The sequence below is a fragment of the Mesocricetus auratus genome, unplaced genomic scaffold, assembly GCF_017639785.1.
Source record: "Mesocricetus auratus isolate SY011 unplaced genomic scaffold, BCM_Maur_2.0 Super-Scaffold_100004, whole genome shotgun sequence".
Classification (NCBI taxonomy): Eukaryota; Metazoa; Chordata; class Mammalia; order Rodentia; family Cricetidae; genus Mesocricetus; species Mesocricetus auratus.
Genome location: NW_024429189.1, coordinates 44,674,353 through 44,699,837, shown reverse-complemented (window position 1 = coordinate 44,699,837; position 25,485 = coordinate 44,674,353). Strand labels below are relative to the sequence as shown.

Genomic DNA, 25,485 nt, shown 5'->3' with positions numbered 1-25,485 from the left:
ATGTGGCAGAAATACCCATTCTAATATAATGTCTTCTCTCTGCATTATATTCCTGAGGGGTATTCTCTAGATGATAAAATAACCAGAATACAGTTCAGCTTTAGATCCACACGGTCCACATGTGCTTTTAATATTCTCTTTTCTACCCATTTTAATTCTTTTTCAGCCTCAGCTGATAGTACTCATGGGCTGTTTAGGTCTTTATCTCCTTTTAAAGCCATTTTCAGTTGTTTTAAATCATGCCCTTCTACACTGATAATTGTCTTTAATTGAGAGATTTCTCCTAATAGTTTTTGAAGATTATTAAGAGTCCGGTAATGATCTCTTCTGATCTGGACTTTCTGCGGTCTAATTTTCTGAGCGTCTATTTTATAACCTAAATAGTTAATAGAATCTCCTCTTTGTATTTTTTCTGAGGCAATTTGTAATCCCCAGTGAGGCAAAGTTTTCTTACTGCTTCAAACATCTTTTCCAAAGTATCCTTATTTGAATCAGACAGTAATATGTCATCCATATAATGATATATTAATGAATGTGGAAATTTTTTACAAATTATTTCTAGAGGTTTCTGCACAAAATATTGATACAAAGTTGGGCTATTTAACATACCTTGAGGCAGTACTTTCCACTGGAATCTCTGTACCGGTCGGGAATTATTATAGGTAGGTACTGTAAAGGCGAACTTTTCTCTGTCATTTTCTTATGTTTTAGTGAAGAAGCAATCTTTTAAGTCTATAACTACAATTGGCCAATCCTTAGGTATTAGAGAAGGTAAGGCATCCCAGGTTGTAGAGACCCCATAGGCTGAATTACCTTGTAGATGGCTCTAAGATCAGTAACCATTCTCCACTTCTTCTTGACAACAAAACAGGTGAATTCCATGTACTAGTTGATTCCTCAATATGTCCAGCATCTAGCTGTTCCTGAACTAACTACTCCAAAGCCTCTAACTTCTCAGATGTCATAGGCCATTGACCCACCCAGACAGGTTCATCTGTTAGCCATTTTAAGGGTAGAGCATTTGGTTACTCTGTAGGTTTGGCAATAGCATCCTGTTTCTGTACAGCCTGTACATTTGGCATCTGTTTTCTGTACTGCCTTATTATATTCTTTCTACCACCAAGATCTTGTCTATAATTCCTAGCTAATACAGGAGGAATGTTAATCTGCATATTCCATTGCTGTAATAGATCACCACCCCAGAGGTTAATAGCAATATCTGCAACATATGGCTTTAACCTTCCTCTCTGTCCTTCTGGCCCAATAAAGTCAATCCATCTAATGCTCTGTTTAACTTGAGATAGGGTTCCAATCCCTAAGAACTGAACATTTTAGCCTCTTTTAAAGGCCAAATTGGGGGCCAAGATTTCTGATTTCTGATGGTGACATCCCTTCCTGTGTCTAAAATGCCATTAATCATCATATTATTTACTTTAACTGGTAACTTGGGTCTATGATATTGTATAGATATTTGCCAAAATATATGTTTTGTATCTCCTCCTGATATAATTGATTCATCCTCTGGAGCTAATGTATTATCCAGTGCCGTATTATTTACAATGGGCAGTGGATCTTCTAATTGTCCTGGGAGAGGCTGTCCTCCACTGTCACTGGGAATGACTGGATAATCTTGCTTTTCGGGGCCTCCCTGAGGCCCCTGTTTACGTTTCCCGGCTGTAAAGGTCTACCTTGTCAATCTGTAGTCGTCCAGCATTCCTTGGTCCAATGTTTGCCCTTTCCACACCTCCTGCAGAGACCAGGAGGCTGAGGCCTTCTGTTTGATGCATTCCTGGTAAAAGCATTATTTCTAGGAATACATTGTCTACAGTTCCTACTCAGATGTCCTATTTTACCACAATTAAAGCACATGGCATCTTTATGTCTATTAAAATTTTTGGAGATTGCCTCCCCTACCCAGGCCTCTATATTGTCATGGGTAGGGTATTTGGCATCCTGGTGTCTCCTCAAGCCTGTAGAAATAGCCTCACCTACCCAAGCTCCCGTATCCTGACTTTTACATTCAGGGTTCGCTGTATATAGGACCCATTCCTCCAATGGCACTGATCTTATTTTTAATGGCCAAAGTACCTGCTTGCATTGTGGATTTGCATTCTCATATGCCAAAGATTATATAAGGAGTCACCTAGATTGTGGATTTGCTACTTGTACTTCTATTGCTCTGGACAATCTCTCTAAAAATTCAGTGAACCTTTCCCTTGTACTACCTTGGTATAGGGTTGCATTATCTCTCCTGTGTCACAAACCTTATCCAAAGCATTCAAAGCAGTTGTACGGCATAAAGACAACATGTGCTCATCATATGCAGACTGAACCTGTGGGTCAGTGTTAGACCCTCCCCAAGAATCTTGTCTTGGGGCGCTTCATGGCCTTTCTTTAATTCCTGAATCTCTAGGGCTTTTGCCTCTTGCCTCCATAAAGCTCTCCATTGAATTTGACAAAAATTTTCGAGCACTGCAGAGGCTAATTGGGCCCAGTCTTTCAGGGTTACTCTATCTGCAGTAGCCCATGAGGTTAGGAGCTCTCCGACATAGGGAGAATGAAGACCATACGAAACAATGGCCTCCTTGATTCCCTTTAGGTCCGTCATCTGTATAGGTTCCCATTGATAAGCAATGGAACCATTTGAGTGCTTTTTTGTTGCTGGTTTTTCGGTTACAGATACTGGGAAAACCATAGGTGAACGCATAGCAACCTTAGGGAGATCTTTCCGGCATTTGAGAGGTGTTGGGAAACCCCTGTCCTGACCTGTTGCCTGTATGTCTGATTCTGAAGTATCAGATTGGACGTGTTCTAAAACCTGCAGTCTATTCATCATTGTTTCTCTGAGCTCTTGAAGTTCTTGGGACAAATAATTTTCTAAGGATGTCATGGAATCGTTCATTTTTTTGCATTCATCATTTACACATTATTCCAAATATTTAATATTCTCATCCTAAGAAAGAATCTCAATGGTATGTAAACTGCCTTCCAGAAATAACGTTCTATCAGCTAGTTTGTCATTGCTCTCAGACATGGAGCAAATCTTTTCTGTTAGCTTTTCAATCTTATGTTCCAGTCTTTGTAGTTTGCTAGTGAAATCATCAAACATGGAACAGTTTTGTTGGTTAAACGTTTCAACATTATGTTCCACTTTTTCTATTCTGTCTGTTGAACACATTTTTTCCTGAAAGTAATTCAATTTTGTGTTCCGTCTCTTTAAACCTGTTTGTCAGACCTACATTATCATTTTTAATATCCTGAATATTTTCTACCAAACCTTCCTTACTGTCCTGCAAGGAATTTTCCATTTCCTGAATTCTTTGTACTAGGATTTCATAACCATCCTGCCATGACTGTAAGACCTGTATAAGTTTGTCATATTTCGTCCTATTTTTGAACCATTTCTTTAGCAAAATTATATTGATTATGAAACTGATAATCACCATCATGGGTAGGAAGTACCTTCCAGGTAGTGTCCTCAACCCTTTCTAAAATCCCATCCATACAAAAAACAAGAAAATTCTTAACATCCTGCATCGTAATGTTAGTTGACATTGTATAAAGCAGTTAAGTTTGTCACCAGTGGAGTTTTATTCAGGCCAAAATCAGCAGGCCGCCAGTGAAAGAGCACGTGGCCGTGAGAGAAATCTCGGAATACCACTTAACCTTACCGGCAGGTAGAAGGTGCTGATTCCCGGTAGCAGGAATTGTGCCTTGCCGAGCGAAGTGCTGGGGAACTTAGCGAAAGGAGAGTCCACGTGTGCCTGGTCGGGCTGAGGAGCAGCAGCTTTCTGGGCACCTGGATCTGTGTTCCGGAACTTCTGACACCAAAATGATGCTGCAACGATAAACGGCACACTTACTGAAGGTAAAAATAAGTATTTATTGTAGAAATTACTCACAAGAGACCAAACAAGTAACTCAGATGAGCCGTGTAGTTTTCTGTCGCTGAACTGAAAGCCGGAAAGCCAGAAAAGAGAGCTAGACTTCTGCTGTTCAGTCTTTTATACCTTCCTCTGTAATGCCCCTAGCCATGCCCAAAAGTGGGCCTGGCTGGTGACGTAGTTCCCCGCCTACGTCCGTATACGTCTTTAGTCATGCCTAAAGTGGGTGTGTTTAGCGGAGTGGTAAACTGCCCTTTTATTACCTCATCTGTATGTGCCTCTAGTAAGTCACATGGCTAATGGCGGAGTTCTGTTTTCCTCCTACAATCTGGGATCCTGTTAAACGTTTAAATTCTCAGGCCCCACTCAGAGCAACTGAGTCAGGAACTATCTGGTATACTCTAGAGTTTGCAACCCCCTGGATAATGAATGAGTTAAGATAAATAGAAGAGCTTGTTAAATATAACAAATTGAGGGAAACAGAGTACCTTGAATTCCATGAAAAAATTTCAATGGAAAAACCCTTGACAAGTCATCTTGGAACAATATAGATCATAAAAGAGTAAGTACTAACTACACCCATCAGTTACAGGATGTAGAAAAACATTCTGTGTGCAAAATTGAGGGAGTTTTGTGATTTTGCATTCAAAAGGTAAGGACAGGAAGAAAAGGGTCAGAAGATTACATTAGAGAGAAGTAAATATAAAGAGGGGCTGAGTCTATGGATTAATGGCCAGTGAGGCATCATTTGAGTGGAAGGGTTGGTAAGGTGCCCCATGAGTAGAAAAGCCAGTGTTTAGAGAATGGTATAACTGATACTTAATTTTCAGTATTTACTTGTTTATTCTGATGAAACTGCATTGTCTTTCCAGAAAGACAAAGGAGAGGGGTGAGGGGGAAGAAGGAGAAGGGATGGAGGAATGAAAAGGGGGAGGGGGAAAGGAAGGAAGGAGAGAAGGAAGGGAAGAAACCTTTATACTGTACTGAACTTACAAATGCTTGATGTGAGCAGCTCTGTGGAGACTGAAGAGGGGCTGAAGTTCACATTCAGTAGGTTGATCATATAAGTCAGAATATGAAAGAACTTAAAGTTAAGGCAAGGTTTAAACACAGCCAAGATTTACTAGATTTGCCTAACAGCTTTGCATCTGCGTGGTTTCCAGAGGTTTAAGGCCAACTTTACCTAGATTTCTAAAGATAAAGACACCTGAATACTGAGCTGCATGAGCAGAGGCAGCATATGCCAGGGAAGCTTGATCCTGGTCTGTTCTTTACAGTACTTTAATTACTGTCCAGATGTTGTGTATTTAAACACATAAAACTGTTGCATTTTGCTCATAGCCTTAGGGGTCCAGACTTCCAGAGAGCTTGGATGGGTAGATCATTTCATATCCTCATGGTACCAGCTTAGGGGCTTAGGTGTGATGGGCTGGAGGTTCCCTTTCAAGATGGTTTCCTCACTCACACATTTGTAGGGCTTCATGGGGCTTTTTGGACTCTGTCTCTTTCTACTTGGTGTCTCAACCCCTATGTCTATCCATGTGACAGGAGTTCTTTACAGGATAAATGGTCTTTCTACACAGTGGCTCATGGCCACAGGAGGGAACATTTCAAGAACCAGGAAATGGAACTTCAAGACTCTTATGTACTGGGCCCAGAACAATTCTCAAAGCAACACTGTGTATATTGCATTGTTAGTGAAGCCAACACAGCTGGGCTGTGGGGCACACGTCTTTAATCCCAGCACTCGGGAGGCAGAGGCAGGTAGATCTCTGTGAGTTCCAGATCAGCCTGGTCTACAAGAGCAAGTGCCAGGACAGCCTCCAAAGTGAAACGCACCCCCCCAAAAAAGTGAAGGCAACACAAACTTTCCCCTCAATGAAGAAGACACAGAGACCCTGCCTTTGACAGGTAGCCTTCTCAGTCTGCACATGAAATGCTGTGGGTGAAGGTGCAGAGCTTTCGCCTCTGGCAAGTACACAGACTCTGACGTTTAGTGACCTAGGGAAAGACAAAAGACAGCTAAGGCACATGACATCATCCTGTCATTATGCAGGAGCCGATGGGCGCTGAACAGGGGTCCGTTTTAAGGGGGTATTTTAAAACTTAGATGGAGATTTGGAGTGTAGTCTTTAATATTGCATTTTTAATCTAAGTAATGAAAGAGGAACTAAATCTTGATAGCAAGGAGCAATCAAGTAAGTTGAGGCCCCACGTGAAATGTGTCCGCCAGTGTATTAGTTACTTTTCTGCTGCTGTGATAAATGCCATGACCAAGGCAACTTAAGGAAGAATGTTCCTTCTGGCTGACCGCTCTTGGTGACACACGAAATGAAACGGACACTGCATTTTTCCTAAGCTGATTTAAGGAAGAATGTTCTAGAAGGAGTGGAGTCCATGACGGCAAAGTGGAGGCAGTGTTACAAGCAGGTGGCAGGCACAGGATGCCGGGCGCTCACATTGTGAGCAGCAAACAGGAAGCAGAGACAGTTAACTGGGAATGGCTTGAGGTGTTAAATCTCAAAGCCCGCCACCCACGACATACGTTCTGCAACAAGGCTGTATCTCCTAAACCCTTCCAAACAGCTCCCCCAACTGAGACCCAGGAATCCAAACGCCCAAGACCATGTGGAATAATTGTTATCCAAACCACCAGAATTGGGATGCCCAAAGTATTTACCACAGAGATTTAGTTATAGAAGGATAACACCATAAATATGTGTTGCTATGAGCTTCACATGTGACCCTTCTCCCTTAGCTAAAAAGCAGCCAATCCTGAAGTCATCAAGATAATAGGTAAATGTTTTACTTATTACCCCAGATTAAGTTATTTTTTATTCTACTTTAAATTCAAAAAGTTCAAATTCATGGATTTAAAAAAGATGGCACACATTTTGAAGATGATGATAACCAATGATAGGGTGGGTAGTTATCTGTTCAACTTATCCCGTCAGACAACAGGGCAGTTTCTGAAATATTTGGCAGCAGAAACAGATCACTCTCAATGCAACTGTTCAGTCACCATGTCTTAAGTCCTGTTGTCAACTCTTTTTTCCCTCTTTTTCAATCCAGGAGTATAGATCTTCATACAACTAGATAATGTTTCTGTCAGGTCATTCCAAGGACATTGACTTCTGAGGGAAGTCCTCTCTTAGCTGGAGGATCACTGTTGATGGCAAACTTTATATTTCAGAGCTCTTCCATAGAAATCATTCAGGATTTTACTTCAAATCAGCTTAGGAAAAATGCAGTGTCCGTTTCATTTCGTGTGTCACCAAGAGCGGTCAGCCTATCAGTAAAGAGTCATGCAGTCCCTTGCAGAGGTAGACAGCCGGTCTGGATCCTCATGGGGCTTTTGTGTCTCCATTCTGTGAAGTGGCTCTTCACATCCGTGCCTCTGTGGTGGCTTATTTCTCATTTCAGAAGCAAATGGCTGGCTACCCAGTTAACACTGAGAACAATTGGGACCGTAGCTCTACCCTCAATCAAGTTAGTTCCTGGAATTGCAAGACAAGCATTTGGCTCAGGTCTTGAACCAGAGGCAGCAGAGGGCAAATCTTGGCACACTAGTCCATTTTGTAGCTCTGTACATTGCTCTTCTCTTGAAATAGAGTTAATTGTCTTTTCCTGCTGGGCAAACTAGACACAAAAGCATGACTGCTTTCGTCTGCCTTCCCCAAGCTTGATAATGGCCTTATCTTGCTTTACTCTGTTTTGCTAGAAACTAGTTCAATCCCAAAGTTAATTAAAGTGGTGGGGTTTTGCCAATAGTGATTTATTTCAGAACTGTAAAGAATGCGTAAGTCAGAGCTCATCAACAAACCTGAGTTACTAGTTTCAACTTCCAAATGTTTTCTAAATTAATGGTGCCACAAAAGATAAATCCATCTGGGATAGAAATTTTCTTGTGAAAGTTTAATGTTGGTTCAAGTGTCCCAGGGACCAGCTGTTTACTTTCCTATGTAAACTTTATACAAATTTTATTTAGCTGTCAAAAAAATTAACTACTGTTGATATTATAGCCAACCCCTCACAACCTACCAACATTTCTCATAGAGGAAGACAGTGGGGATATAATTATTCCATTTTGTAATTCTTTCTTCTAAACTATTAAGACACATTCAATGAAACTTTTTTACCTGATCAAAAAAACATGTTATTATTCAAAATGTCTGCTACACCTTGATCCTTGCTATGCTTGGGGAACTCTGTAGTTTTTAAAATTAATATAGCCTGGAATTGTAGACAGATCCTTTTGCTTATCCAAGAATGCTCAAAAATAATAAAATGTATGTTTTTTATGTTTTGTTAAATTTTGTTCTTGACTATAGGAATCGGCTTGATTGTTGGCTGTCAGCTGTGCCACGTAATTTTATCTATATATAAAACAGTGATGACTTTCTTTTGAAGATTGACAGGGCTAGAAGTAATCAGGAATTACTTCTGTTTTTTTTTCTGCAATTCTGCCATAGATATTAGGCTAATGAGGCTATGCAGTTCTATTCATTTTTGAGGACTGCTGCAATGTAACAAAATACCACAGGCTGGATAGCTTAAACACTGGAAATAAACTTTTCCATATTCCTTAAGTCTTGAGGTCAAGTCAAGAGACACCAGTGGTTTGGTCTCTTTTGCAACCTTTCTCTTTGGCTCATGGGTGGCTGTCCTTTTGGCATGTCCTTACATGGTCACTCCTTACTCTGCTTGTTGTCTATGTCCTATGTCCTAGGGTCCTTTTCTTGTAAGCACACCACAGTTGACTGGGAGTAATAACATGACCTCATTTCACCTTAGTTACCCCCTTACATATCCTGTCTCCAAATATGGTCACATTTTGAGAGCTAGGGATTCAGTATGTGAATTTGGCCAAGTGAGAGACACAACTCAGCTCATAACAGAAGCATCATGGAAAATATTCCAGACTGAAAGCACTTGGTAAACATCCAGATTAAACATTCTGAAGGAAAAATCTCTGGGAGATGTGGGGATGAATGAAAGAAAATGATTACCTTGGAATTCAGCTCAGCATTGCCTATTTTGTTAACTTGGATCAGGGAGAAGTAGGGTTACCATGTGACACAGGGTAGTAGGTAGATTAGAACTTCAGGTTAATGATGAATGATTTTAGTATAAAAATACATCTCGAATTGTGTAAGAATTTGTTGCTGCAAGGGGAGCTCATGGGCCCCAGACTGATAGCTGGGAAACCAGCATAGGACCTTCCCAGCCCCCCTAGTCGTGGGTGTCAGTTAGGAGTCCTGGGCAATCTATCAGGCCTCTGGTAGTGGATCAGTATTTATCCCTAGTGTACAAATGGACTTTGGGAGCCCATTCCATATAGAGGAACACTCTCGCAGGCTAGACACACAGATGAGGGCCTAGGTCCTGTTCCAAATGATGTGACAGACTTTGAAGATACCCCTGGGGAGCAGAATGGGGATGGGATTGGGGGGTTGGAGAGGTGCAGGGGAGGAGAGAGAGGGAACTGGGATTGACATGTAAAACAAGCTTGTTTCTAATTTAAATTTTAAATATCTGAGAAAAAACAGAGAAAAAAGAATTTGTTGCTGATCTGAAATACAGTTTTAACTAGCCATCTCTGTATTTGCCTTCTATGATTCTCTTACCCATGCTGCTCAATCCATGCTCATTTTAGTGTCTATCATCATTTCATCAAGGAAACAGCACTGCTTTCAACCTGCTGATAAAGGATGCCAGGAAGAATATGGGAGATAGGTATTATTTTCTTTTCAAACGTTCTTATGTTTTATATGTCAACCCATCAGATATACTAAGTGACAACTAAGTTTCAAGCATATTCCTAAGGACCGGGTATACGTTGGTGATCATGGTCTTGTCAATCAGCTTTTGAATTGCTATAACAAATTACCAGAGGAAAACAAAGACTCATGGTTCCCTGGTCACGTGGCCTGAGGCCAGCCTGAGAGCACAGCTGTTGCGAAAGTGCTCAACTAAAGACTCCTGTGAAGCAAAGGCAGACAGCAGAGAAGCTAAGCACAAAATACACCTACAAAAGTGTGTCACCAGGGGCCTACTTCTTCCAACCAGGCCCCATCTCTCAATCGTACCACCAGCTAAGGACCCAGCCTTCTTCACTGAGCTCCTGAGGGACAGTCCAGACCTAAACCACAATAATGGAGCTTGACTGGGTGGGTGGGGGTGGGAACACTGGCAGTTGAGATAAGTGATGGAGAAAGCATCCTCAAAATTCAAAGGATATGAGTGAGGAGAAATGGTTTCTTGAAGTGATCAGAGAGGATCTCATCGAAGATGTGAAAATCAACCCAATCTCAAAAGGTGATCCCTGCCAGGGAATGAGGGCAGAGGGAGCTCCCAGAGGAACTTGGTATTTTAAAGATCCAAGAGTAGAGAGTGGGATTGGAGTAGAGAGAAGAGGACAAGTGGCATTAAGGGAAGTTGGAAGGGTGTCAGTGGCCAAGTGGTATAGGATTTACTAGGTCCTTGCACAAGGCTGGATCACCCCGTTAACCTAAAACCTAAAACCTGTAGGCAGTGTTGGAGGAAATATGGCAGTTAGGGAGGAGTCTGATGGTGGGTTTTCGTCTGGGGAACAGAACAATAGGATTTTGACTTGTGTAAGCTTATTCTATCTGATGGTTACATAAAGACTAGAGCCATTATCCCAGCTGAGAGGCTATGATGGACTGAATTTCAGAAGAGGTGGCGTTCTAAGAGTGGAGGCATCTTGTTTTTCTGATGCATTTGGTGTGAGGAAAGAGCTCAGCGGAAAAAGCCAAGGAGAATCCTGGGGTTTCTGGGTTAAATAAATTGCTGGATAGGATATTACTTATGGAGCCAAGAAAGTCTCTGGGAGAAAAAGATTTGTGTAAAACATTAGTTTCCTTTTGATGCTGTAATGAATTCACCACAACTCAGTGAGTTAAAATAACACATATTTATTATGTTGTAATTCTGGAGGTCATATAAGTCTACTAGAGACCTTACAAGGCTAAAATCGAGGTGTAGGAAGGTCTTTGTTCCTCTGGAGATGTTAGCAGACAGTCTGTGTCCCTGGCCTTTCTGCCTTGTAGAGCTAACCTCATTGCTGTGGCCCATCTCCTAACCTTCACTGATAGGTCAAGCGTCACACCACACCATCTGACTCTTCTCCCTCGCTTCTCACACTTGTAAAGACTGTTGGATACACTAGGCCCACTTAATTGCTTATCGATATTAATTCCCTCTGTGGACACCTCTTTTTGCTATCTACTATACCATGTTCACAGATAAAAGGAAGGTCTTGTGAGATAGACATGATTGCCTTTTGAGTTGGAGTTGCAGAGTGTTGCTCTATCCAGCATGTATGGGAAAAAATCAACATGTGTGTTTGAGGCGCATTAAATTTGAGTTGCCAGAGAGTCAACCCAACAGGAACTCATGATGACGGTCATTGTGAACAAGAGTGAGAAGTGCAAGGACAGACTCCCACTAAGAGTAGAAGCTGTCAACACAGGTGAGCGGTAGAAAGCCAGAGGGTGATGTAGTGTGGTTGAAAAAGAGAACAGTCATAGAATATCACTGCATTTAGAGCGAAAGAGGAAAAAAGCAACAGAAGGACCAGAGAAATAGGGTGAAAACCAAGTAACATGTGGCCGGGAAAGCCCAGTGAGGAGCATTAAAGAAAGACAGAAAGTGTGGCCCTGGGTTCAGTTCTGCCACACAAGTGCATCTGGACATCTGTGGATGGATTTGTCAATAAAATATTGGAAGTTTGAGTCAAGGTGTCAGTGGTGAGGGTAGCGTTGAGACCAATGAAGGTGGGCCAGTGATCATGATCATGGATGATGAAGTTCTAAGTGACATTAGCAGTATCTGTAGATGCTTTTGAAACAGTGAAGCAGGGCTAGTGAGATCCTCAGGGCATCCAGGCCCCTGCGGGCAAACCTGCTAACCTGAATTTGATACCTGTGGTAGCTTGGGTGTGATTGGCCCTCATAATCTCATAGGGAGTACACTATCAGGAGGTGTGGCTTTGTTGGAGTGGGTGTGGCCTTGTTAGAGGAAGTGTGTAACTGGGCAATGGGCTTTGAGTTTTCCTATGCTCAAGATACTGCCCAGTGTCCTGTGGCCTGCAAATCAAGATATAGCCAGCAGCCTGCCATGCTCCCCAACATGATGCTAATGGACTGAACCTCTGAAACTGTAAGCGAGCCACCCCAATTAAATATTTTCTTTATAAGAGTTGCTGTAATCATGGTGTCTCTTCACAACAATAAAAACCTGAACTAAGACAATACCCAAGGCTTACATTATGGAAAGGGAGAACTGACTCCCACAAGTTCCCTGACCTACACACACACATACACACACTCACACACACATGCACATTCACACACACACAGGAGAGAGAGAGTGTATGTGTGTGTGTGCATTTAAACTCTAAAAAGGATTTAAATAATGAGTTCATGGTTTTTGGTCACAGACTTTGAAAGAAGATGCTGGGAGAGGCAAGGTCACTGCTGTTCATTAACTTCTGGTCACAGTGTCACACAAAAAAGGGTGGAGAACCCACTGGCTCTCATTGCTCTGCCCTGTATGTCATGAATCCCAGGATAGTCTGGGATATAATGTGAGATTCTGTCTCAGAAAGCAAAACAAACCAGAAGTGTTCTGAGCCTGATTCCCCCTCCACCCTGTGGTTCTGAGTCATATAATAGGAGATAAGAAGATTTAAAGGGCCAAACCAAAAGCTTCTTGATTATATTACTTGTCAAATTAAATAAAATAAACAAGGAAAATTCAATAGTCCTGAAAACATACCCAAAGTATTTATTTCCTTAAGTCTTAGTCTTGCCCTATGCACATGATTAGTTTTGATTTATCATAGACAAAAAGCAAGCAAGAAACTTCTGGAAGACAGGACAAGCTGTGCACACACACACACACACACACACACACACACGTCAATAACTTTAGTGATGAGCAAAGGCTTCTTAGAAAGGACACATGAAGCAATAATAATAAAAATGGACAAATATGCTAAATCAAAATTTAAAACTTCAGGCACAATGCACACGCCCGTAAGTCTCAGCCACTGACAGTCTGAGGTAGCAAGCCCTCCTCTTAAAAACAAGCAAACAAAAGCATACTATTGCAGTATAGACAGGGAAGCAATTTCCAAGAATATATATTCATATGTATTTTGGAACTTGATTCTAAAATATACAGTGGACCCTATGCCTCAATGGCAAATAAAAAAGAAATTGGTTGTAAGCAAGCAGAGAACCTTAGTCTATAGTAGTTATTGGCTTCACTGACTCAAATAGTTACAATTTAGTATCATTGATAGGCTTTTTTTTTCTTTTTTAATCATAAAGGAAATGGAAAATTGGTTTAAGGAAAGTGGCAGCATGCCTTAATCACATGCTAAATTCCTGACTGAGCACCACCTAGTGGCAGAGGTTCAAATTGAAGTTTTTGGTTTTGGCTTTTTTAGACTCAATATACAAAAACGAACTTGCAAACACCATAAGAATAAGATAACAATAAACTCGAGTTTGCCTTAATAAAATAGAACCAAAGGAACAGAATTTTTACTGGAAAACTATTGAATCAACGAAAATCATAATATGTGATATTCAGCCAAATATATATGGGGTAGACTTTAAACTGATGATTCATATAATCAACGGAAGTGAACTATATGCTGGATAATCGAAATGTGCTATTGCAGTCAATATTCTTAAGAACTCAAGGATTACAAACCCACTCCAGATGATGTCATCACAATTAACATTTACCAGTAGAAACTCGTCGTTAATAACCAAACCCTTACAAATAGTGTTTATCTCACAGTGTAGTATTTTGTGAGTCCCTTCTGAAAGTCAAAGGTGTTTGGGAAAGCTACAGGGAAAGAAGTGAGTGAGAAAAGTGTTCACAGTAGGAGACAAAGCATTTACTTCCAGTAAATGATACAAAGTTTCATTTTAACATTATTGTTATGTTCCTTGTTTCATACACACCTGTGAACTCTGCTGCACCGTAAGAAAGTAGGTTTCAGGAAGCTACAGATACTACAGTGCATTCTAATTTTTCTTGTTGAAAATCATGAAAAATGTCCCTGGCTGGGGTTTTCGGGTGGAGCCTCTGATTTTCAAAGGCAGGCTGCTGCTAAACACGAGGTGTCTCTGTAATATTGCTATTATGCCTCTTTACAAAGTAGTTCCAAAGAGCCCTTGCAAATTCACAGTGCTGGGCAGTAAAGTGGTTGACAGCGTGACTGCACACACTGCGTTCAACCACTGTGGGGCGCTGCCTCCTCTGCTATGTGCTTTCACCTGCATCAGCATTTCTCTCAAAAGCTCTTGGTCAACGGCTTATTAGGTTGGCATGCAGTGGCATTGCTGTGTCATCTAAAGCAGAGTTCTAAGGCTAATTAGATTTGGGAAATGCTGAGCCACAATTCAGAGGCAAACTGTGATTCTCCGAGGTTGGTAAGTGCAGAAAGATTTAGTAGATATTCACACCCCCCTGGTGACCGCGGTCTTGACCTCCACAGTGTTCCTTTGACAAATACTGGTGAAACGTAGCCAGCCTTTAGTCTGTGTCACGGACAATTCATAGAAATCCCTTGTTATACACTGAAAAGCACTGTCCAGTCAAGGTGGCGTATGTGAGCAAAGCCGTTTTCAAGGAGGAAAGTTTGAGACGAGCCAGTCGTGTCCATTACTGACATTCTGTCCTCTCCCGCATCAGGTGCTGTCCTACCATGCCACATGTTCCAAGGCGGAAGTCGACAAGTTTAAGGTGAGGAAGAGAACGGTTGCGCTGTTAGCACTTAAACTTTGAAGTGTGGGCCACAGTTCTGGGCAGAGAGGCTTGGAGTCCTTCATTCTGGAGGGGTGGAAGGATTAAATCATTGTGTAGTCCCTGTGTGACTTTCATGAGTCAAGACGCCTTTCCATTTGTTAAGCACGCAGACATGGGGAGGGAGGCCTGAAACATAGGATGAAAACTGGGACCCCTGACTTAGACATTGGTTTTACTTCCAACTTAAGATTCATTTAAAATTTTTAGGGCTTTATTGTCTTGTTCATATATAAAACTAAATGGAGAAGCTGGGCCGCAGTGGCGCATGCCTTTAATCCTAGTGCCCAGGAGGCAGATGTATCTCTGAGTTCGAGGCCAGCCTGGTATACAGAGTCAGTTCCAGGACAGCTAGGGCTGCGCAGAGAAACCCTGTCTTGGAAAAAGAAAAGAAAGGGAAGGAAAGGCAAAGAAAAGCCTCAACGAAGAGATTGAGATCATAATGACTGACATTTACCCCATGCTTACTGTGCGCCGGTGCACTGCAGGCTCTTAGCGTGTACCCGTCCATCTCAGGCTCACAGCCCTGGGCTATGCAAACGGTTTTCCAGATGAGTTCACTGAGGAGGAGGATCCAGCCCAGAACTGGAGTTCTTCACTACACGCCTCCCTGGTGACCCCTGTCTGACTCCATGTCTGATGAGTTTATAAATGAGTCCTAGATGTCCCTTTCATCCTAGTCACCACTGTTTCCTTGGGCGCCATTCAGAATTCCATCTTGTCTCCTGGATTCCTACAAGCAAGTTTTGGCAACAGTCACAAAAATAGGGCTGGGGCACAGCTCAGTGATATAATGCTTGCTTAGCATGTTCAAGGCCCTGGGTTCAATCCCCAGGGCTTCAGGAAAAGCAAACCACAAGAATGTTGGAAAACTGATTTTTTTTCCTAGAAGAGCAGCAAGCAATGCTATGTACTAATATTACAAATATGATGTTTCTGATGGTTGCAGCAGCCTTTCCTAATAATTCTCAAAACTTTTAAGCAGAATTTAGAAATACAAACCCAAAGCTTTTTAAAGGGAGAAAAAAAATCACAGATCCAAGAATGGCACAGAGCTCTTTGATCCTGCTAGAGTCATATTAGAATTGAATCACATGAACCACTGAAGAGGACAAAGAAAGACCCTGAGTACAGGGATAGATTCCCCAGGAGGGCAAGCAATGAGCTGTTACAGTAGACAGTTGCTTAAGGAAAGTCTAACGGTGGTGCCCATATCAAAAGGAGAGACTGTGCTGTCAACAAGTAATGGCTGGTCCCCGAGCAAGGAACAAAGCAATCTAAACCACGGCATCTGTGGTTTACAGACCCTGAGGTCTATTGTTGTAGAGGCAAGCGTCTTGTGTATTCTTTTAGTTTGTTTTCTGTCTCTGTAACAAAATTCCTAGGACTGTGTAATTTTAAACAATAGAGGTTGACTTAGCTTGTGCTGTAGAGGTTGAGAAATCCAACCGCATAACTGACATCTGCTCAACATCTGGTGTGGGGTGTGTGTGTGTGTGTGTGTGTGTGTGTGTGTGTGTGTGTGTGCCTGTGTTTGTGTGTGGTGTGGTGTGAGATGTGTACCTGTGTGTGTGCATGCATGTGTGCCTGTGTGTGTATGTGTGTGTGTGGTGTGTGTGGTATGGTATGTGCCTGTGTGTGGTGTGTGTGTGTGTGTGCCTGTGTTTGTGTGTGGTGTGGTGTGAGGTGTGTACCTGTGTGTGTGTGCATGCATGTGTGCCTCTGTGTGTGTGTGTGTGTGTGTGTGTGTGTGGTGTGTGTGGTATGGTATGTGCCTGTGTATGGTGTGTGTGTGTGTGTGTGTGAGATGTGATGTGAGGTGTGTGCCTGTGTGTGGGGGGGGTGATGTGTATGCCTGTGTGTGTGCATCATGTGTGCCTGTGTGTGTGTGTGTGTGTGGTGTGTGGTGTGATGTGTATGCCTGTGTGTTTGTGGTGTGGTGTGTGCCTTTGTGTGTATGCATGCATGTGTGCCGGTGTGTGTATGGATGCATATGTGGGGTGTGTGTGTGTGTGTGTGGTGTGGTGTGATGTGTATGCCTGTGTGTGTGCATGCATGTGTGCATGTATGTGGATGCATATGTGGTATGTGTGTGTGCACACATGCACACACGCGCGTGCTCCACTTGGGTGTATGTGGTGGGCTTCCTGCTTCATCACAACATGGCAGAGAACATCATGTGGCAAGAGATAGCAGCAGTCTAGAGAGCTATTCTATAGCCTAGCCTCCCTTTCAGTAAGCCACGAATCCATTCATTCATGACCCATCCATCTCCGAAGCCACTTATCAATACTGCTGCACTGATGACAAATTGCCCACGTGTGGAATTTGGGGACACATTTAAATCATGACAATTGACCAGGATATGAACCCCATTTGACAGGGATTTTTGTTTATTTTCTTCACAATTCTATCTCTGCTGTCTCTCACAGTTTGTGGAATATCATGATACTCAGTAAATACTTGATTGATGAATGAATGAATGCAAAGAGCATCAGTATTCTAGATCTTAAGCAGTTAGTCATCAAGAAAATATTAAAGCTATATCATGAAATTATTTTAGATGCCTTTTTAAATTTCTTAAATATATATAAACTATATATTTTTCCATAAATATATTTAGAACTTATTTACCTTAATAAAATTTAGAATACATGTATCAAAACACCAGGCGTTATATGATAAATCTGTAAAAATTTTGTTTTTATCTACAAATTTGAAAAGCTAAACAATAAGGCAAAGGTTTTCCTTGCCTCAAAATCGTATTTATGGCAATACCTAGCTCCTGATAAAATGATAATATTACATGCTATTATTTCATTTTTGCTGCTATTATGATTATTTTTGTTGCCAAAGCAGGGAAGTGGCCAGAAAGAAGGCAGAAAGTGCAAAATGAACTAAATGTGACTGTAAAAGCCACTCACAGCCACCTCCCAGAGCTACAGCAGGCTGCACATTCTAGAGCTGGCTGCTCTGTGACGGCCACAAGCCTGCACTCAGGCAAAGAGAACTGCATTGTCTGAGAGCACACTGTGCTTTTGTATTATTAGCTCCCAAACGTACTGAAAATGGGAAGTATTTAAATGTGAGAACAGAGGGTTATTTCATCTTAAACTTGTCAAGATTATTAACTGAACTGATTTATTCCAGATTTTATCCCAAAAGATAATAGCTGGTATCCTATTATAATGTAATTGAGATATAGTAGATAATTTTAGCCAAATGGCTTTTTCCTTGATATATAAAGTAAATAAAACATTATCCTAATTGATAGCTGGTGTCTATTGTAGCTGCTGCAATAACATTAAAAATAGTGTGCTTAGAATAATCCTGTGTACAGTCACGTGACAGCACTTACAGAAACTCCAGACTCGATTGTGTACTACTAACTAAATAACTTAATAAATACTTTATTTTCACCAATACATACAGGCAAGCCACATCAACATCCAAATGTGTTACCGCCTATCTATATTATCTTCTGCCCCTTTGAAAATATGCATAGCTCTTTTTAAAACAGCATAGCGATTTATTTAAATCTGGAACTGGTTTCCTGGGCAAAAGGCTGGATGAGCCCCAGTACTCAATCTGCTTAGCTGGTGTGCAGTGAGATTCAGAGATGAACCCAGGGTTTAAAGGAACTACTTAATTATCTGGTGGTGGAAAACATATGGAACCCAAATATATGGGCATATGAGAGACCTCAGTAGAAGCCCAAAGTGCGTCAGTCCCGGTACAGAACTGTCCCAGGAACCAGCAAGATGTCGTTATTCACATGAGCGTATCAGCCCTTCTGAATGGAGTGTGTCCTAATGGAAGTGGAGTCCACGTGCCTCCCTGTCCATATGTGAGTTTGAGTTCAGCTTGAGAGCCGTCTCTTGGGTCTGCCTCACCCCTCGGACAGCCGTGGATCCGTGTTCTTAGCTGAGAACGTGGGTGGAGGCAAAGGCCTGACTTTGTGATGGATTCAGCACATCCCACGCTTCAGACAGCTCAGGCTCCAGAGGGTCAGGGACCAGTGGCAGGAAGCTTCACTGCAGACCGGATGAGGGATACTTTCCTCCCCGTATTACCATCAGGGCTGGGCCCGTCAGTGCAGGTGAAGATATCACCGGGGAAGGACAGGGAAAGCAAAGCCCGAGGACCCTAGTAAAAAGGGAGGACATCAGACAGATTGAAGAGTGGAGAGTGAGTCTGTGCCCTTTGTTACTCTTCATTTACAACCATTTGTCCACGTAGAGGATGTGGCCTAGAGGAGGGCTGATGTCATATAAGATAAACCTGTAGTAAATTCTTAATGGCCGTGGATGTTAGGCTGATACCTTACCCTTCCTAGTACCTCCTGGTCCATCTGGTGGATGTTTCCCCCCTTGTTAGAAGGCTGTGGAGGAGCTGTCTGTGGTTTCTTCGGACTCCCCCATTTCTCTTGGTGAGGAGAATTTGGATATGTAGTGGCGGTGGGAAAAGAGGATCAGACTTTGTCTCGATTTTGTTTCTGTTGCTATGATAAAGGCCACTTAAGGGAGAATGGGTTTATCTTAGCCTCAGTTCCAGGCCATAGTCCATCATCCCTGCAGGGAAGTCACTGTGCCAGGCCATAGTCCATCATCACTGCAGGGAAGTCACTGTGCCAGGGCCTGGGGGCAGCCGGTCACAGCCACAGACAGGAGGGGAGAGAAAATGAGGGCATGTGTGCCAGAGAACGAGTACATGCATGCCACAGCCACAGACAAGTGGGACACACACACACACATACACAGAGAGACAGACAGACAGACAGACAGACAGGAGTGATGAGAAAATGAGGGCATGTGTGCCAGAGAACGAGTACATGCATGCCACAGCCACAGACAAGTGGGACACACACACACACACACACACACACACACACACACAGAGAATGAGTGAGTGCTCGCACGCTTGTACTCAGCCTACTTGCTGAGTTCAGGATCTCCCATCGTGGCAATGGTGAGACTCACAGTGATTGGGTCTTCCCAACACAGTTAGTGTACTCAAGATAATCCCCCACAAGTATACCCACGGGCCAACTTGATCTAGACAAGCCCTCACTGAGCCTCTCCTCTTAGGTCATTCTAGATTATTTCTAGCTAACAACTAAAACTGCCCACCATTGAGATGAAAGCCTTTCTAGAAGTATCCCAACCCTGTCCAACAAGTGGATTCTGCTTCTTCAAAAATGTCAGATCCTGGCTCTGATATCATTCATACTTCAGGAAATAGTCTTGTTTGTAGGGCCATTCACACATACAAAAAGATCCCAAACTCCTGGGAACTAATAAATTAACTGCTTTTGGAAATCTGATTCAGATTATAATGTCAATAAATTACTCCTTAGGAGCTGATTGCCCTGTGTATTAATGAGCCTGACAAGAGCCAAAGAATGTTTTTTTCCCTCATTAACATTTACTGTCCTATGAACTTGAAATAAGAAAGTGACATAGAGAAAATTTGTGCAATTTTAGTGCCTGTTTATATCTCTTTAGCACTGTGCTAACAGGAATAACGTATAAAGACCATATTGACAATTAGATCTCTTGGAAGACGGCTAGTTTAAGGGCTTTTAATAACCTGGAGATGCCAGCTGTGATAACATGAGAAAATGAGTTTAGTACACCAATTATATGCTCCTGTGGTTTTATGCACTTTGCTTGGATTCCAGTGCAATGGACAGACCTCATGGTTATCACCATCTCCTGCCAGTTTAGCCATTAGCATCAACCTGTGGACATCCTCGTGTTATATTGCCTCCTTCGATCATCCCTTCTTCCAGTTTAGAATGGCATGGATTCCAGCTGCCATCAGAGAGGACGCTCCTTTACTGCCCCATTACCGCCTTGGCAATTAAAGGCCCGTAACTCAAGATGGGTGTTTGGGTTTAGACCACCTCTCCATGTTTCAAGTTTTCAGTATTAATGTCCAGGCCACAAATTAATATCATGGCAAAGTAAGCAAAACAGAATATCGAGAATGGGCACTTCCTGTGGAAATTACATGTGGAAACAAGATAAAAGTAAGTGATGAAGCCAGGTGGTGGTGCACGCCTTTAATCCCAGCACTAGGGAGGCAGAGGCAAGTGGATCTCTGTGAGTTCGAGACCAGCCTGGTCTACAGAGCGAGTTCCAGGACAGCCAAGGCTAATACAGTGAAGCCCTGTCTCAGAAAAAATCAAAACCGAACAAACAAAATAAGTGATGAGATGTGGCTCCTCGGCAACCAGGGCTAGCCTGGGACCTTGGTGTCAGAGGGAAGTAGGTTGTCATCTTGCTCTACGGTCTTACTCTCTGGAATACAGCTTTCAGAAGTGTCCACCCTGGCCTTTCCAGTTCTAGGGTGCTGCGGGGAGGCAGCAGTGTACACAGAATGTTGGTATCAACTTATACCTAGCCTAGTGCTTCTCCCCCACTCCTGCTCCTGCCACTTGAATTTAAGGCACTGTTTTGACTTGCAGTAGTATTTATGCCAAGTTTAGTATCCACGCTTTCCTTTACTGTCAGGGCAAGCTATTGAACTCTCCCTGGGAGATGAACTGGGGGGGGGGGGGAAGAGCAGCCTCAGCACTGTCCAGGGCAGTCTGCTCACACTCAGCAGGCAGCTGGCAGCCCGCGTGGTTCAGGTTGCATCCAGAAATATGCTGCAGGCCTGGTGCTCACGTGTCCAGTTCCCTTTATGAATTGTGTCTTAATCAAACGCCACATCACGGAAAGGATGGCTGTACTTTGTCACTCCTGAGTAGGCAGATGCTAGGGAGGTGGGGGGGAATAAAGGGGGCAGGATGGGGGAAGGAGGGGGCAGGAGGGGTGATGTGTGGTGACCAGGTCTTTAAGGCCAGGCTGGCCTTTCTTAGTGCTGAGCTCAGCGGCTGTGGATTGAGGGCCCTTCAAAGGCCTGCCTGACCCAAATATATCCTGTGATGACCTTGACCTCCCCTCCGATCAACACATGCAGCCGCTATTTGTCACTTCTTTTGCTTGGAAAACAAAGCAGGGACAGCTTTTCCAAAGGTTAGTCACTGGAAACATCTACTTTTGTGGGAGAAAGAAAGGACCTGGGGTACCGCCTGCAAGACGGATGAGCAGTTGAGATCACACACTGCCCCTGTGACCAGCCAGCTACTCACAACCACCACTAACCCCAGTTTGGAGGGGCTGGGTCCGATGCCTCTGGTCTCCTCAGACATGCACTCATGTACACACAACCACACAACATGTTTGAATATAATTGTAAATGACTTACAAATGGTCTGGAGGACTTTCCCATCTCCTCTTGGCTATTTAGTCCTTCTCATTCCCGGCTGATCCACAGAGTCAGGCCTGGAGGGCAGTTTGTGTAGTTTCAGAGTATTAAAAAGCCAAGCAATGGTGAGTTCAGAAGACCCAGTGGGGGCCAGTGCAGCCCAGTGATAACCCTGACCCTTGAAATGTGAAGAGAATAGAAGAAGCCAAAGATGTCAGAACCTTCCAGAACTGCACCATTCTATACTCATTTTGGCTTTCTTCTAATACAAGTTGACTATGACTGAAGATTTAAACAGAGAAATCACAGAGCCGGGACAGATGTGTGCTTGACTTGGCAACCTTGACAGTTTATTTTTCCTTCATCAACTGCTTAGTACACAGGAAAGCTACGGCCTCCTGACTTTTCTTCCCTTGCCTGCACTCTGCGGCTCCATGCCTTAGATAGAATGGAACAGCCATCCATGGCTCCTCCCCCTCCGCATTTCCATGTGTTATCATCCCACTCATTCTGCCTTGGTATTTCCCACTCATTCCAATCCAGCTCACAGCCCTCAGCAGTTCAGCCCCTCCCTTGCTCTCTTCTCTACAGACAATGATTGCTCGTTCTGGTTCTCGCTGGGCTCCCTGCCTCCTCCTTCTCGCTGCCTGGTGGACAGTCCTCTTCTGTGGGTGCCAGGCCCCTGCTCACAGAGCTTAGCGTCGTCTGTGGGTCTCTGTCTGCCACTGTCGGTTCCTTAGCTGGACATTAAAAGTACTCTGCATTCAAACCTCCCATCCACTGCCCCACCTTGTTCTAGCCTGCCCCCATGCGCTGCCCTCCACATCCCTGTGTGATGTTCTCTTCCCACTCCCTCCCTTTCCTGTCTGTGAGCCCATCCTCTTCCCTGTTTCTGCATATTTACCGCCTGCCAATGCACCTGACCTCACTCACCGCCTCTCTCCCAGACATCCGCTGTCCTTCGGACAGAAGCAGTCCATTTCTTGCCATCCTTTTCAGTTTCTGCCTGTGACATCAGTCTTGGTACACCCTTCTAATCAGACAGTTAGACTGGGGGCATCTTAGGGAATCCTTTTTCCTCTCATTTTTACATCCCTTACACCATTTATAGGCATGCTTGGCACCTGAATGCTGAAGAAATGTCTATCTTGTGACCAAATTCACTAAATTCTGCCATTTGGGGTAAAAGGAATTACAGGCACAGGTCGAAATGTAAAGCAGGATCCATGACAAGACCAATAGTTGCAAGTTGTGTCTCAGTCTTAGCTTTTTTTTGGTTTAAACTCCTTCTTTCACATCCTTGCTTATCAATTTCTAGTTTCCTTATACAGCCTAAGTGCCATGAAAATAAAGGGACTCATGCTCTCTGTGCTGAGCTCTGGCCCAAGTCTGCTGAACTGTCTGTAAGAATGTCGTCTTTCTGCTGTAGGCAGGAGATTTTCACAGTGTTGGTGATTTGCTATTAAATAAAATCCTTTGTGGATTTTGTTAAATGCATTTAAAGATTTTTATATTTATTTATCCAGTAGTGTATGCTGTGCGTGTGTGTTGTCTGTTCTGTCTGTCCAGCTCAGTGTATGTCCTGATGTACATGTCCTCTCCTATTGTGTGAGTCCCAGGAACTGAACTCAGGTCATCAGGCTCAAATCGTACATTCTAAAACATATTATTTTCTTGCTTTATGAAATGTCTTCCTAATACTTTTTATTAGCATTTAATATTGTTTGGTCCTATATCTGCATCCCCCTATGGATTTGTGAAATCATGAACTGTTCTTTGTGTTTATGTTTCGGTTGGAAATTCATGTATTCAAAAATCTTAAAAATGTTTGTGAACCCCAACTCTATAGGCTCTGAGGCAGCACATGACATGCAGGGTGAGCAGAGAGTGTCTGACCTCGGGGTTATCTGCAGTCCCAGAGCTCCAGCTGTCCCTTGACACAGCCTCTGTCAGAACATGTGTGTAGAAGGACAGGAGTGAGCACACATGTGAACACATGCACAAAGCAGCTACAAGCTCATGTCAATTTTCTGGGCTTCGGGTTCCCTCCTCTGTGCAGCAAAGCCATTTCCAGCTATAAAATAATGCATTTTTATGAGCCTATAAAGTTTATCTGTAGAGTGAAGGGAAAATAAAACACAAAGGAAAAATAAACGTTGACAAAACATCTTGAGGTCTTTATTATTCTGAATGCTCAAAGGTTTGAATTGCAGATCAGCTTCAGAATTAGGAGTATTTGCTGGAAGACCTGGTTCAGTTTGATTTAATTGCATTTTATGATTAATTTTCAAAGACTCTGGTGCCTATGTTATATTTGAGGAGCAATAAAATGTAATGATTCAAATAGGGAGGAATGTGGCAGTCTTTGGTAAGACAAGTCTTAAACTCATCAGTATAGAATCTATACCATATCCCTGCCATAAATAAATGCTTAATAATAATTTGTTAAATACTGAGAGATAGAGGTGGAGATACACACATGCACACATACATACACATATATACATTGTGTATATATATATGTGTGTGTGTATATGTATACATATGTATGTATCACATGTATACACTATGCAGACATATACATATACATGTACATGTACATATACATATACATATATGTCTTTTTCACAACGCCATCTCTTGTGACCCTCAATCTGTTGGTGAGGGCAGGGTCCACATATCTCCATTGCATCTGTGAAGCAATTAAGAATTAAGGAACCATCAAGAAGGGCAGGGGTGGTGTACACTGTTGTAATCCCATCACTAGGAAGGCACAGTCAGGGGGAACCACGAGCTCTGGGTCAGTCTGGGCTACACAGTGAGATTCTGTCTGTAAAAGAAAAAACAAACGATAAGAACAAGGCAGAAAACTATACCCAACTTTGTTTCCCCCAGTCCAGTTCTGTTTTGCTTCTAGAAACAGTACTTACTCCTTAAGTAGGAAAACGGAAGCCAAGTCATGGAATTTTACCCCGAGATAATTTCTTTTGATTTACCTATTATTCTTGGAAAGTCAGTGACATTTTGGCAGTCCTTGAGCCAAATGAACAAAGGCAAATATGTCTAAGAAGGAATTTTTGGCTGAACTTAAGATACTTTTTAAAGGACTATTCACAGCACCCTTTAGTGCACAATGCTGTTTTGTTAGAAATTGCTCTCTGGATTCATGTTTATGCTGTCTACATGACTCCTTGCCCTGGGACTTCAGAGTACTTAGAAACCTAAGGAAATTGGAAGCAAGAAGCATTATGGAGACCTTGCATCATCCGCAGAGCTAGGAGAGAAGATCCATTATTCTGGCATCTCGCCTATCTTCTTCAGTCTGATTGCCTATCTTGCACTGTAGAAATCTCTCAACATCTGGAAATCTCAAAGAGAAAAGAAGGCTTCCACTTTATCATCCCACACTCTCCAGGCTGCCAAGTATCGTGTGAGGAAGATAACGTGGATAGAAGATTGCAAGCATCAGTTTAATGATAAAGTACTTGTCAGGAGATAA

The 25,485-nt window shown here is 42.7% G+C and overlaps 1 protein-coding gene across 1 annotated transcript in view; it reads left to right on the top strand.

Moving 5' to 3' along the window:
* The window catches only part of Pde11a (phosphodiesterase 11A), a 365,214-nt gene that overhangs the window by 221,886 nt on the left and 117,843 nt on the right, over window positions 1–25,485 (top strand). Inside the window, exon 10 of the mRNA XM_040745629.1 lies at window positions 14,622–14,672. Within this exon, the coding sequence (XP_040601563.1) occupies window positions 14,622–14,672 (51 nt within the window). The remainder of the gene's footprint in view (window positions 1–14,621; window positions 14,673–25,485) is intronic.